This window comes from Ursus arctos, unplaced genomic scaffold, assembly GCF_023065955.2.
Source record: "Ursus arctos isolate Adak ecotype North America unplaced genomic scaffold, UrsArc2.0 scaffold_1, whole genome shotgun sequence".
In the NCBI taxonomy this organism is placed as follows: Eukaryota; Metazoa; Chordata; class Mammalia; order Carnivora; family Ursidae; genus Ursus; species Ursus arctos.
Genome location: NW_026622763.1, coordinates 41,230,113 through 41,244,499, shown reverse-complemented (window position 1 = coordinate 41,244,499; position 14,387 = coordinate 41,230,113). Strand labels below are relative to the sequence as shown.

The window sequence follows — 14,387 nt, the reverse complement described above, 5'->3', positions numbered from 1 at the left end:
AAGGAGGTTAACAGCAAGCATCCAAATAACTCACTTCTTTTCTCCATCAAGCGGTTGACAATTAAGACCCCTGGACTGAATGATTTGCAGAGCAACCTAATGGCGAAGAGGGGCCAGTGTGGAACCTGGGTTTTTGTAACATTACACGAGGAGAAGATAGCTCCCGGTAGTATGCTCAGAATTTTTTGGACAAAGGATGCTCTGCAAATGGAAGATGGTATATAAGTGCTATTATTATTTGAGACTTGACTCCAGTTGTGATATAAATCACAGCTCTAGACTAAGGCAACCACACACACTTGATGTCCCCAATGGCAGCTCTGGCCAGTCCACTTCCCACTTGTGCACAGGAAGGAGCACCAGTAGGGCCACAGTTTCGGGAAAAACACTGGTTTATTATCAGGACCCTGTTTCCCCCAGCCAGTTAAATAGAGGTGATCTCAACCGGCAGGCCGAAACCCACACTTAACATTTCTTGATTACAGGGAGCAGGTTGACTTATTCTTTTTTGTTTACAGAATTATGCAAAACTCATTCCTGGAGCTACAGTAGGGCTACTTCAAAAGGACTCCGGAAACATTCTCCAGCTGATCATCTCGGCTTATGAAGTATGATATTTTACAGTTGTTTTCTTTTGTTTTGCTTGGTTTTTTCTTTGCATTTCTGTGGTATTCAAAAACTAAGATGTGTTTTAGGCAGTTAAATGCACTGGGATTTGTTAGTGGAGAGAGTACAAAATCTCTCTGCACTAATGCAGCCAAAACATAAATTTTGTTCTCCTTATTTGCAGATATTCTTCCTGAAAGGTGAGGAATAAGGTAAAAAATCATAACCTGATCATAAAGTTGAAGTTATTTTTGTAATTATAACCAATAGCAAAATTTTAATTCTATTGAAAAGGCTCCATGAGCCCTACAATTAAGCTCCCCTCTTTCCTGCCTAAAAAAAAAAAAAAAAAATTTAGTTTAAAATACCAGTGAGTAACAGAACTATGTGGAGAAGTAACTCCACAGGCTTAATAAGACTACCTCATAACTCAAAGAGGAAAAAAGACACCAAGCATATCAGGAGCACCACTTTGTAGATTCTCTACTTTTGAGGACCAAAGAATTTTTCATTTTTATGGATATATACATAGAGAGAGAGACATACATATATATGTATACATAGACATCATTTTTTTTTTGCCTTGACTTTAAATTAGTACCAGAGGACAGCATTCCTCCCTTAAAAGAAAATACATAGCTATAGGGTTGCTATGTTCTCTTGCTTTGTCCCCATTTCATAACATAATTAATCAATGGTAGATGGCCAGTTACCAGATCTTCTTTTATTTTGTTTTCTAGGTACCCTTTCCATTTTTTGCCTTAACTAACAAAGAAAAAACACATACATGTGCACATACATGCACACAAAGATGAAAATGAAGGTCTAAATTAGAACATGAATGAAAAAAGTAAATTTTTATAAAGCAGTAAATCTCCGACAGTTATTCTAAACAGCAGTTACATAATAACAAATAAATAAAACTTTAATTTTGGATGTTTTAAAATTACAAATAAATGACCTATATGCACTATATGAAAATACTTGGCATGTACTGAGCCAGTGTTCCTTAACTAAGCAACTTTTCAGAATCATCTGGGAAGCTTTTAAAGTGTATCCAGATTCCTCTCACAGACGTCTTAGGAGAACTTTCAGGGAAGGAAGAGCTACGCATTTTGCAAAAAATACTTTCCAGTGATTTTGACAACATACCACCAATTTTGAAACTCACCTTAAGTGGGAAAAACAAGGTATTTCTTCTCAAATACATTTCTTCAGAGAATAAAATAACAGATGTGTCCATTAAAACTATAGGATGAGGGGTTTTTTTGAACTTATGTCCTCAGAAACTTCAGTGTTCTTAGCTCACATCAAAAATTAACTACACATTAGCTCATGCTTGAAATTCTTCCAGACAGGAAAGCTTGTCAACAAACTACTATAAAAACCATCCTCCCTCTTATGCAGTAATTAAAGTTTTAATGTGTAGAATCAGATAAAATCACACAGCAATCCTCCACTGCATTAGAACACACTCAATTTTCTTTAACCCAGAACTCTCAGAAGCATTGGCCACTAATATCTTGAAAGGAATTCAGCAAATTAGAAAACGTAAACATCAAAAACATTTCTCCCTCTTGTGTGACCAGCCCCGTGCATGCCCCTGCTTACTCTGTCAGGGTTTCTGTCTCCCTTTGTGCTCCCAAATCACCCACGTAACTTACGGGGTGGTAGAATCAAGGCATCAAACATTTGAAGTGAATCTCATGTCCTTATGTTACTGTCCAAAAATATAAAGAAGTGTCTATCGTTCTTATACTATATAATCTTGCTCTGGAGTTATTATTATAACGTTGTGATTCACTGAATGAAGTGTGTAATAGATCTTGGCACTAGTTCACATTATTTTCCTATCCTGTTATTTTAAAATGTATTCTAAAAGAACTTTTAGAGTATGGGGATCCAGGGGCACCTGCGTGGCTCAGTCAGTTAAGTGACCAACTCTTGATCTCAGCTCAAGTCATGACCTTGGGGTTGTGAGATTAAGCTCCACGTCCGGCTCCACTCTGGGTGTGGAGCCTGCTTGGGATTCTCTCTCTCCCTCTGCCTCTCTCCCATCTATAAAAATTAAAAAATAAAAAATAAAATAAAATATGGGGATCCATTGACTGTATTTCTTTCTAGTCTATAAAAAGATAGAAAGGAAAGAGAATACATTGAGAGAAAATACTTCTGACTAACTCTGAGGCAGAGGTAGACAATTTGTGTTTATAATTAGTGACTTGAATTTCAGCTCAGTGTTTTACAGTACCATATTGACAAAAAAAAAAAAAAAAAAACCTGAAATACCTGGTGTGTATTCATTTGACCATCATTCACTAATTTTATTCCTTCCTTAACCATGTAATAAAAGCTACTGAAATACCAGTGCTCCCAACAGTAAGCTCTTCTATTAGCATTTAAGCTCCAGAAGGGAAGTGACATGGTTTGTTTTGTTTTGCCTGGTTCATAGTAGATGCTCGGTGAATGAGTGAATGATTTGATGAAATATACACATAAACACTTATGCCCTTTCTTTGGGAAATTCACATTAAAATATTCCTGGCAATATCTGCAATATGATATTCCAAATATACCAATGCTGCGATTTCCCTTTTTTTGGTCAGATTGTGTCACCCACTCTTCCTAATTTCAAATCTACAGACTTGCAGTTCATATCTCTCATTTCTCCCTTTGCTCCGCACTCACAGAGCCACTGTCTCTAACATTACTCCTGCTTTACCTCCTGATTTCAGCTTCAGTATACATATATTCCTTCCTGTACTCTGGCCTCTGTTTCTTGAACTCTGCTTCTAAAATGATCTTATCCCCCTTTTGTCATACTTAAACTTTACCATCGCTAATAGACTCCTCTATAATCTCAGCTTCATGCAACCCATTCCCTGCTCAGCACTTCCTACCTTTTCAGCTCACTCCTGCTAGTTCCCCTAGTATTTCTTCCAACCCATCAGGATCTCCAGTTGGTTGGCCCTACCCTCTCTCTCTCTCTCTCTTTTTTATTCAAGTGACCCTACCTTCTCTTTTCAGTTCCTCATCCCCTCTATGTCCTCTTGTGCCTGGGCCTCCAGCTTAAGTTCAACCATTAGGATCACTCTATAGACCCACCCTCAGCTCCCATGCCCCTTACGGCTCCACTGAGGTTGCTTGGCCGATCATAGTCCTGGTTAAACCCAACTGTCCACTCACCCTGCATAGCTGAACAGGAAAGGGAAAAACATGCAATTGTGCTAACCGATCTCACTAAATTCATGATCATGGAACTCAGGAGGGCCCTCATTGCTGCCCAGCAACCATGCCATGCTATATATACTTCTCTAGGAGACAACCAAGTGCAGATGTCTAGGAGTCGGTTGATGTTAATTAGCAATTTAGGAGGGTAACCTGGACTGTCCTAAACATACTTCACCAATAGTTTTTTCCTTCTCAATTGATGGTAATCCTATCCTTCATGTGGCTAGGGCCAAAAAGCTTGTAATGACCTTTGACTCCCCTCTTTCTTTTATCCTGCACATTTAATCCATCAGAAAATCTTGCTGGCTCTATCGTCAAAATTATTTAGAATTTGATCCAGACACTGCCTCCACTGCCTTCATCCTGATTGGAGCCACCATTTTCACTCACCTGAATGATTGCAAAAGCCTCTTAAATGCTATTTCTCTTTTCCACCTTTGGTTTCCTACATTCTGTTGCTAAAACAAAATAAAACAAAACAACTAGAATTTTCCTTTAAAAATATTAAGTAAGGTCATAACACTCTTCTATAGATAGCCCTAATTGTTTTCTCATTTTACATAGAGTAAATGCCACTTTCTTTAAAACCACTACAAGGACCCTAGCAGATCTATTCTCCTTCACACTGTTACCTCTGTGACTTCACCTCCTATTACGCCATCAGAGAGTTGATCCAGTGCAGCAACTCTGGCCTCCTTGCTATTCTGTTTCCAGAGCAGGCCAGACATACTCCTGCCTCAGGGTCTTTGCACTGACTGTACCTCTTTCCTGGAACACTCTTTTGACAGATATCTGCATGTTATCTGATTCTTCACTTCCTTGAAATGTCATCTTCTCACTGAATCCTACTCTACTTTTTAAAAAATTGCAGACTACACCCCCTAAACACACTCTCTTAATCTTCATTATCCCACCCTAATGTTTTGCATAGCATTGTCATCTTCTAGCATGCTACATAATTTTCTTATGTGTTATGTTGTTTCCTCTCTGACTACCCGCACTGGAATATAGACTACAAAAGGTCAGCTATTTTAGAGGGTTTTGCTTCCCAAGCACCTAGAACAGTGTCTGGCACATCATGGACAGTCAATAAATATTTTCTGGATGAATAAACTTATAATGTAACTAATTGAAATGAAACAGATTAAAAGAGTAAATTGTAATGCTAAATTAGCAGAATTTGAAATACTAAGACATGATAGAAATAATCTTTATGACTGAGAAATGACACTTTAATCACTGATGAAGACTATATTCTGGAAAATCAGCCTTATGTCCATCTACTGAAGGAGTGACGATATGGGGCAAATATAAAAGCAGGGAAGAAGAATAACTTAGAATTTACAGTCAGCAACTTAGAATTTGGAGAAAGATAAGGTCATCTTACCATGCAGTTGGAAAAATTATACTTAAAGAAAATCTGAAGCTGAATATGCTTTTAAAATTCCAGGATTATAGGGACTCGAATCTTTTTAGGTGAGCTGAAGTATTACTTAACTCATAATGTTTTACATTTACATTTATTTTTATTCTATTTTATTGTTTTTATTTTCCATAGTTTTGTTTTGTCCTCCAAATATAGACTTTTATTTTGCAAAAGAAAGAGGAACAGAGAAAGTCTACATAACACTAGATTTCCCCATAACAAATAGCTCTTTCTTCCTCCTTCCCTGACATTCTTCCCCCAGAAAAACCTTGTCTTTATCTCCCCTCTGTCATAATGTTTCATATCTAGTCTTTCTCTCTTCAATCTATGTTATCACATTTACCAACCACCCCAGGTTCCTGATCCTTGTGCCTCAGCCTGGGCAAATACAGCATCTCAGCTTTCTTGACTCCAGTCTCCCTATCCCCTCCCCTGTAAGTCTGACACACCATAAGTCTGTTCTGCACACACCTCTCAGACAACTTCCCTGCAGCTGTATTTTCAGCAGATTGGCCCCTGCTTTAAAGCTATAGCAAATATTTCCCACAGGTCTTAAGTCATCTCTCCAAACCTCAAGGCTCTTTGTTGTCTGGTGTCTCACAGGACAGCAGAAGTCTGGGCTGGGTCTGAGCCCCATTTGTCTTCATTCTATACACTCCTGGCACTGAGCTTTCTCTCTCCTGGTCCCCTCCCCTGAGACACCATTGTCATCCTGTCCACACATCCACATCCAACATAGCCATTAAGGACTTCTAATACTTCAACCTTCACTGACCACTCTTTTCTGAACTGTCCCAAACCTGCATCTGTATGACATGATTTTTTAAAACATAATGGTACATTGATTGACTTGCATGTTAGCTGCTTTACTTGGTTCCATTTGTTTGGTTTTTTTCACAGCAAAATGATAATCATCTTGAGGGCAGAAATCTCATCTTAAACTCATTCCCCAGACCCGACTCTACATTAAATGTACAATAGGCACATATGAAATTCCAATATTGATTTCAAGGAACAGTTTCTCCCATGTTTAACATCTCTAAAATTGGGAAATGTCTTATGATTAATGGTGTCTTACAAATGCTGGGTAGAAGTCACAATGGAGTATTCATTGCCTGCAAATGTATGAAATTGGCCCTAACTGTATATGTTGTTGTCACCTCAATTTGTTAAGTTCACTATTGGTGTTAAAGGTGTTTAGCATAATTGCCATTTTCAGATATTTTCAAAAACTTTGCATGACGATTTGATATTGAAATGAAAAGTTGTATATGCAGCAATGTACCAAAACACAGCAGCGGGGTATAAATTTGGTATCAGTGAAACAAATATTGTCGAAGGAATGACTGTAATTTGGTATTCCTCGCAAAGCAACAACCAGCTGCTTTATGGGACCTAAGAAGTGACAATACTTACAAGTAAAGGAAGCCATTGTTATATTGTGTTACTGAGATTAAAGCAAAAAAGAAAAGTGTTTTAGATGCCAAGCAATGCTACTCAGGGCTGGAGAATTTGCCAAATCCCTCAGAATGCATAAAATAATTTTCAAAGCCATGATAGACTAATAGGATTGATCCATAGGTTGCAAAGAATGATCATGAGATATTTTGTCATAATGTCATTGTCATAAAATAATGGTGTGTTTTGTAATCGATAGCCTCTTAGACTCAATAAAACATGACAAGTATATGTGCACGTGTGTGTGTGTGTGTGTGTGTGTGTGTGTGTGTCTTGCTGGCTCTCTTGCTTGATTGATGGTATGGTGAATTTCTTTTAGACCAATTTCATTTTACTCACTTGTAGTTTAATGAACAGGATTCACAGATTCTCCTGGTTGTATTCTTTGGTTATGACTTTAACCCTTTATGTCCAAACTGAAGGAACTGCGGTCTGAGGTGGAACTTGAAGTGTTAGGAGACACGGAAGGACTCAACCTATCTTTCATGGCTACCTGTAACAACGGGGTCCTCTTCCCACACCAAAAGAAATGCTCTCACATGAAGGTGGGAGACACAGTAAGTATAGGGTCAATAGATTGTCTGAAAAAATATTCAGGTAAGTCAGAAGTGACCTTGTTGCCCTGAAGCTGGATTTTTTCCTTTCAAGTGTTTCAAAAGCGATTTTCAAAAATTTCCTAATAAATGCTTTTGGCAAAGCTGATCCCCATGCAACTTTGTTTCCTCCCATGCCTTTCGGTGGATGGAAGAAGATAATTAGTATTTTCTGTTCCAGGCTTCATTTAACGTGACCGTGAGTATACCCAACTGTGAGAGAAGAAGCAGACACATTATCATAAAGCCTGTGGGGCTGGGGGACGCCCTAGAAATACTTGTCAGTCCGGAATGCAACTGTGACTGTCAGAAAGAAGTGGAAGTGAACAGCTCCAAATGTCACAACGGGAACGGTTCCTTCCAGTGTGGGGTGTGTGCCTGCAACCCCGGCCACATGGGTCCTCGTTGTGAGTGTGGGGAGGACACACTCAGCACAGATTCCTGCAAGGAGGCCCCGGATCACCCCTCATGCAGTGGAAGAGGCGATTGCTACTGTGGGCAGTGCATCTGCCACTTGTCTCCCTATGGAAACATTTATGGGCCTTACTGCCAGTGTGACAACTTCTCCTGCGTGAGGCACAAAGGGCTGCTCTGCGGAGGTAGGTGTTGTCTAAATCCACCTCACACCACAACTGGGCAAGTATCAAGAAGGGGCTTTGCATCCTTTGCACCTTCTACACTTGTCTGGGCAGAGCAGATGCTCAATAAATATTTGCTGATCAAGGGAGTGGGTCAATCTCTAAACCAAAGTAACTGAACTTTGTTTGCATTTTCTCTGGCTCTTACATTCTCTTGGGGTGAGATCTCTGCCAATTCAACTTACATCTCTTCTGTTATTTCCCTCAGAGTTCAGTAGACAAAAAAATGGAAATGCCTTCTCTTTGGTTATTACCCAGACTCCACAAAATTGCATGTAATCTGTACTCCATTATCTTCCAGACTTTTCTGGATCAGGTTTCTCGGTATCTTACCCAACTCTTAAATGCCTATTACTTTGGAAAAATAAAAAGCTAGGCTGCTTAAGGGGCATATTGCCAAGGACAAGGGACACAGAAATACTAAATGAACTTTCAGGGCCTTCATTCATTCCACAGATATTTATTAAACACTTATTATGTGACAGATACTAGATTAGGCAACAGGTATAATAAAGATGAACAAGGACATATGAAGGCCGTGGAAAGGGTAAAAATGAAACATTTTTGGAATTTTTATGATCAAGAAAATGTTTAAATAGCAGAAAAATATATGTTTTAAAATCCTTCGCATATGGAGAATCACTGTAGTTTAAGAATATATTGCATATACTAAGACTATTATAAAAATCATTCTGATATGTATCCATATATTTAAGTATAATCTCTCTGCATAAGAATTGCAAATGTGTTCATGTTCTTTAAATGATATAAATTTATGTTACAACAGGAATATTAACGAACAGCTGAATTTAAGCTCCCAGTGTCTCCCTTTTTCACAGTGTGTGAGCAGGCAGCTTTTCAAAACAGAAAGCCATTATCTTTAAAGAAAACTAAGAAAGTTATGTTTTCAAACCGCAGTGTCAGGAACATATAAAAGAGACTGATTTTCAGGAAAAAAGGCCTGAGAAGAGAAGCCTCAAAGAATTCCGAGCTCTTTGAAAACCCTGTGATGCCCTTAGAAGCGTACCTCCATTTCATTTCTTTGCGGCGGCCCTTGCTACCAGCAAGTGCCTCTGAGGCTGCCTTCTATCTTCTCCCCAGAGAGGGAAGAATGTAGGGTCTGTCCAGATTGAGACACATTTCTCTCCCCTTTCATTCGGAGGTCTATTTCCTTATTTAATGGGTGTGTTTCCAAATCCACATCAGTTCTCTTCTCATAAGATGTAGGCAGGACACAGCCCGAAGCCAGAGGCTGTCACCACGCCTTGAAAAGAATATGCTCGGCAGACTCCCAGATTGCATCTCTAATAAAAATCTTTCAACAAAATATGTGCTCAAAACATTTGAAATCACCTTTCAAAAAAATTCTACCTGTAATCTAATACAGGAGGATCGCAATCCTACCCCCACCTATATTTCACCCTTTAAATCTTAGGTCGAAGAATTCTAGAGCAGTGTAGACTGCTGAACTGTGCTCAGCAACACAGTTCTTCCGGTTTGTGGGTGGTCTTTCACTTTACTTGATGCCATGCTTGCAAAGGGAAGTGCACTCAGAAAGAGTTGACTTGATCTGTGCTTTGTAGTTTGGAAGGTCTGACAATAGGGCCTCTCTTTTTATCAGATACAACGATCGTTAGAGATATTCTATTTAGAAAACACAATGATTTCCTCAGTTGGACTCTGAAAACTTCCCTAATGCCAATTTCCTTCATATTTGAGGGTCCTTTACAATTCTCAATCATTACTGTTTCTCAAAAGCTATTTTGTTTGTAGTAACATCGCAAAGGATGTCACTGTATTATTAGTTAACTTTCTTTTGAAAAGGTATAATAGGGGCACCTGTGTGGCTTAGTCTGTTAAACTTCCGACTCTTGATCACAACTCAGGTCTTGATCCCAGGGTCATGAGTTCAAGCCCTGAGGTGGGCTCCAACTTTGTGTAGAGCCTACTCAAAAAAAAAAAAAAAAAAAAAAGTTTAAAAAATGGTATAACAAAAGTAAGAACTATTATTCAAATTCAACAATAGTTGTGGAGTACCTACTATGTGCCTGGCATCCTGCTTAGTGCAGGGATAAAAACGGTGCCTGGCCTTGTGAACAGACACTCTGTTGTTTGCAGCAGAGGCCAACATATGGTTCAGCTCCCCTTCTCATGCAGATCTCACTTCTTCAACAACTAATTCACTCTGCAATGTGTCACTTCTCTGAAGGCCTATTACCACAATGTTCTTTTTCATGTACCTTCTTTCATCCGTCTGTAAGCACTCACAGATATAGGGCTCCATTGATTTATTCCCTTGCCCAAATTCCATTAGTCTTTTATATTTTGATTCTAAGAGACGGGAAACTAACAGGCAAATAGCATTACAGAAAATACTTCCTGCCATTATGCACTTACAGTTTTCAGTCAATGGCATTCCAGAAAGACCTATCCCTCTGAAAAGAGCCTGACAATTTTGTCTTGATCTTTGGTTATCATCTTGTTTCTTCATGAAGCCATCGTGAAGGTTTTGTTGTTGTTTTTGTGGTTGTGGTTATATGAACAGGTACTTTATAATTGGTTGCTTGTGGATATCAATTAGCAGTGATATGGTAGATGGTTGAGGAAAGGCTGCAGAAAGAAGGGTTTCTAAATTCCGACAGGAGCTCTTGGAAGAGTTTTCTAAATTTTTGCCAAGTAATTCTTACATGCAGTGATACACTTGGGCTCTCTCAAAGGAAATGCACATTTCATTTAACAATATTTATAAATCATATTAATTTTCTGGAATAAATTTCAATATAAAAATCTATCCCTATCATGAGAATAAGTCTCCCTTTTTGCTGAGGAAGAAACAAAAAGCAATTGTATTTTAGAGGATAACTTAGACGAGCTATGTCTGCAGCAAGTTGCCATGCGCCGTCTCCTCCAAGCTGCCTCTGCCCTAGGTTTCTGCAGCTTTGCTCTCATTGCTCTCCTACCTCTCAGTTTCCCTGGTAAGATCCTTCTCTCCGATCACATTTGTTTTAAAGATTCATTTATTTGAGAGAGAGAGAGAGCACGAGCAGGGGGAAAGGGAGAAGCAGACTTCCGCTGAGCAGGGAGACCGACATGGGGCTCGATCCCAGGACCCTGGGATCACGCCCTGAGCCGAAGGCAGAAGCTTAACGACTGAGCCACGCAGGCGCCCCTCTGATCACATTTTAAATGCTGATGCTCTTCAGGGCTTTTCTCACTCTATCTGCTTTCTCTACATGACCTGATCTACCATAGCTTTACCTGCCATCTATCTCTGATGGATCCAAACCTCAAACCTCTCTGTCTCTCTTTCCATATATATACATACGTATATATATCTCTGCCTACTAGGATGTCCCATAGGGCCCTCAGAACGCAACAGAACCAAAAATGAACTCATGATCTTCCCTACCCAAAGCTGCTCTTCTTCCTCTGCTTCAGAACAATCTATTCGTTCAACAGTTAAGCACTGTGCCAGGCACTGGGGATAAGTCAGTGAGCATGAGCAGGCAGCTTCCATTCCAGGTGAGTAAAAATCAGCACCCTCCACTGAGCAGCTGTCTGGTCACCTGGGGAAGATTCTATCCCTCTCTCTCTTCCCTGCCCCCTCCACCATGGCAGTAATTGCACTCATGCCCTGAGTATCCGTCCCCTGAACTCTATCCCCTTTCCTCTCCACTCCCACTGGTGCTGTTCAGGACCTCAGATCTTCTTGCCTCATTTGCTGCAACAAAACCTCCTAACCAGTTTTCCTGTCTCTAGTTTGACCCTCTCTACTGATGCCAGGATATTTCTAGACACATATCTATTTATTCAGGTCTCTACTTAAAATTCCATAACTTTTAGGATAACAGTTCTTTCTTTAGCCCATAAAGCTTTTCATGATGTGATTTCTGACTTTCTGTTGACCTTTCCAACCCCCACCCCTGCCATCCTGCCCTCTGGCCACTGCTCATATGCACCTTTCACTCTACCTATATGAAACTACTGTGGGTATTAAGCAGCTCACACCCTCTTCTATCTTTTATCTATAGCATCCAAATTCAGCTCAAGCATCACCTCCTTTGGAAGTATCTCCAAATCTCTGGTCTAATTTGGAAACTCTCCCTCTGTGTGCATAACACTTATCCCATTGTACTGTATTTATTACTGGTAGTATTTATTTGCCTGTCTCCTACTCTAGACTATAAGCTCAGTGACCTTATTTAATTTTGTATTTTCGTGCCTAATGCAATCTTTGGCACATGATATATGCTCAATTAAAGTTTCTTAAATAAATGAATTTGTTGAGCACTCACTATATGCCTGTAAGACATCTAATTGGTGAATGGAAAGCTAGAAGATTTACACATTATCTCATCTGACCAAAACTGCTGTAAGATTTTATTCCCTCTATTTGATAGATGAGGCTTTTATGATCACCCGGCTTGAATGCTGTAGAGGCAAGGCCCTACCCAGGTCTGTGCTGCATCTCTATTTTATGGCACCTTAATTAAAAGCAAAAAAATTGTAAAAACAATTTAAATACACACATACGCATAATCACACACACACACACACACACACACACACACACACACACACACACCCCTGAAGTTGCTATTACAGGCTTCTGGATTATCTCATTTCATTTTTCTGTAAGTTCTTTTTGATATAACATCAGGTAATCAGATTGGTCTTCAGTTAAGAGACCAGATCAATAAATACACACTTAGCAAAATTCGTTCCATAAAATATATCTACGCTCACCGCTCCCCCAACCCCCCCTCCACACTCACTTTTTTCTCATTTTTCTTCTTCAGTCTTTCTGATGGTGTTTAAAGGCCAAGGGAAAAGATTCCCCGCCCCCCCCCCCCCCATCTGAAGTGGCCGTGGCCCTAAGCATCACGGAGCATTTGTTTTGCAGATAACGGCGTGTGTGACTGCGGTGAATGCGTGTGCAGGCCCGGCTGGGCAGGCGAGTACTGTAACTGCACCACCAGCACGGACTCCTGCGTCTCTGAGGATGGAGTGCTCTGTAGCGGGCGAGGGGACTGCATCTGTGGCAAGTGTGTTTGCACGAATCCCGGAGCCTCTGGACAGACCTGTGAACGTTGTCCTACCTGTGGTGATCCCTGTAACTCTAAACGGTAATGTCTCAACTTCCCTCATATTGCTTTTGGCGGGTTTGTTCTCTGACCATCCATTCAAATACACAAACCCACCAGGCAGGCCCCTGTGATCGTCAGCCTGGAACGTCGGTGTCTCACTTGCCTCTTTCTTTGTCCTGATTATCCAGGACCACAATGTCACGTTTCTGCTAGAGACAAGCCTGGGGAAGCTGAGCTAATGTCCCACACTGATAACATCAGATGGCCTTTCACTTACAATACCAGCCACACATAAGGAATGCCCTGGAGGTAGACTGATGACACACACATTCAGTGCCTTTTCAGGGGAAACAGACAAGCTTCTTCCTTATCTAGAAGTTTACAGCCTGACCTTGCTGATTCATTCCTCTCTATAGACTCAAGGAGGCAAAAAAGCAGAAAGAGGACTGTGGCTTTCCATTTCTTCCCTCTTCTTTACCACTCATGCTCTTTGGCAACTCTCTTTGGTTGTCATTCTACACAGCTATTGTGTGTTGTGTTTTCTTTTATACCACATGAACAACAACAACAAACCACTTTTTTGTTTTCCAGTAAATCACTATTTGTTTGGTTGGTAAGTAACTTCATAATGGAAGTGGGGGCAACATTTCTAGGTCAAGTGAAGCAAGTCTCCGAATGGGCTGTGTTATGACATTGCAGTGTATAATGTATTATGCAGCAAACATGCTAAAGCAGTTCGTAGTTTCATTAAATCTGTACCCAACATGGTGACATTTGCATTTCTAGTGTAAACAGAGTGAGAAAATCAATATTCACTCAGTGGTTCCTCACCATTCAGGTGTCAAACCTTCTCTGTTGCTGTGCCTGGACATACTCCAAGAGAAGTGTGGGGACATGGTTAGATGTACTTGAATGGAATTAAATGTAAAATGTGCTTTCAGGATGTTTCTTCCATTATTTATCTATTTAATCTTCTCTGTAAACATGATTCAATTTAAAATGTGGTTTATAAAATATGAAGTTAACAGTCGAGGTAGTTTGAGTTTGAGGAATCAGGTAATCTCCTTGGTGTTTATGCTAGCTTTGAGATGAGTCCATTCCACTTATTCCTTCATACATTCATTTATCAAATAGGTATTAAGTACCTACTGTTCACCAGAAATCGTGTTAAGCCAAGGGCCTATAGTGATGACTGACACAGTTACAGTTCCTGTCATCACAGGTGCTAAGAATCTAGTGGGAAAGACAGACATTAATTAAAGTAATTATAATAATATAATAATAATTATATATAATAATTAAAGTAATTATAAAGTAATTATAATAATTATAATAAAATTATGATAAA

The 14,387-nt window shown here is 39.7% G+C and overlaps 1 protein-coding gene across 6 annotated transcripts in view; it reads left to right on the top strand.

Moving 5' to 3' along the window:
• The window catches only part of ITGB6 (integrin subunit beta 6), a 125,754-nt gene that overhangs the window by 90,892 nt on the left and 20,475 nt on the right, over positions 1-14,387 (top strand). For all 6 annotated transcript variants that reach the window (XM_048214338.2, XM_044381536.3, XM_044381537.3 and 3 more), the window contains 4 exons: positions 519-608; positions 7,144-7,278; positions 7,496-7,913; positions 12,856-13,078. In XM_048214338.2, coding sequence (XP_048070295.1) covers positions 519-608; positions 7,144-7,278; positions 7,496-7,913; positions 12,856-13,078 — 866 coding nt within the window. The remainder of the gene's footprint in view (positions 1-518; positions 609-7,143; positions 7,279-7,495; positions 7,914-12,855; positions 13,079-14,387) is intronic.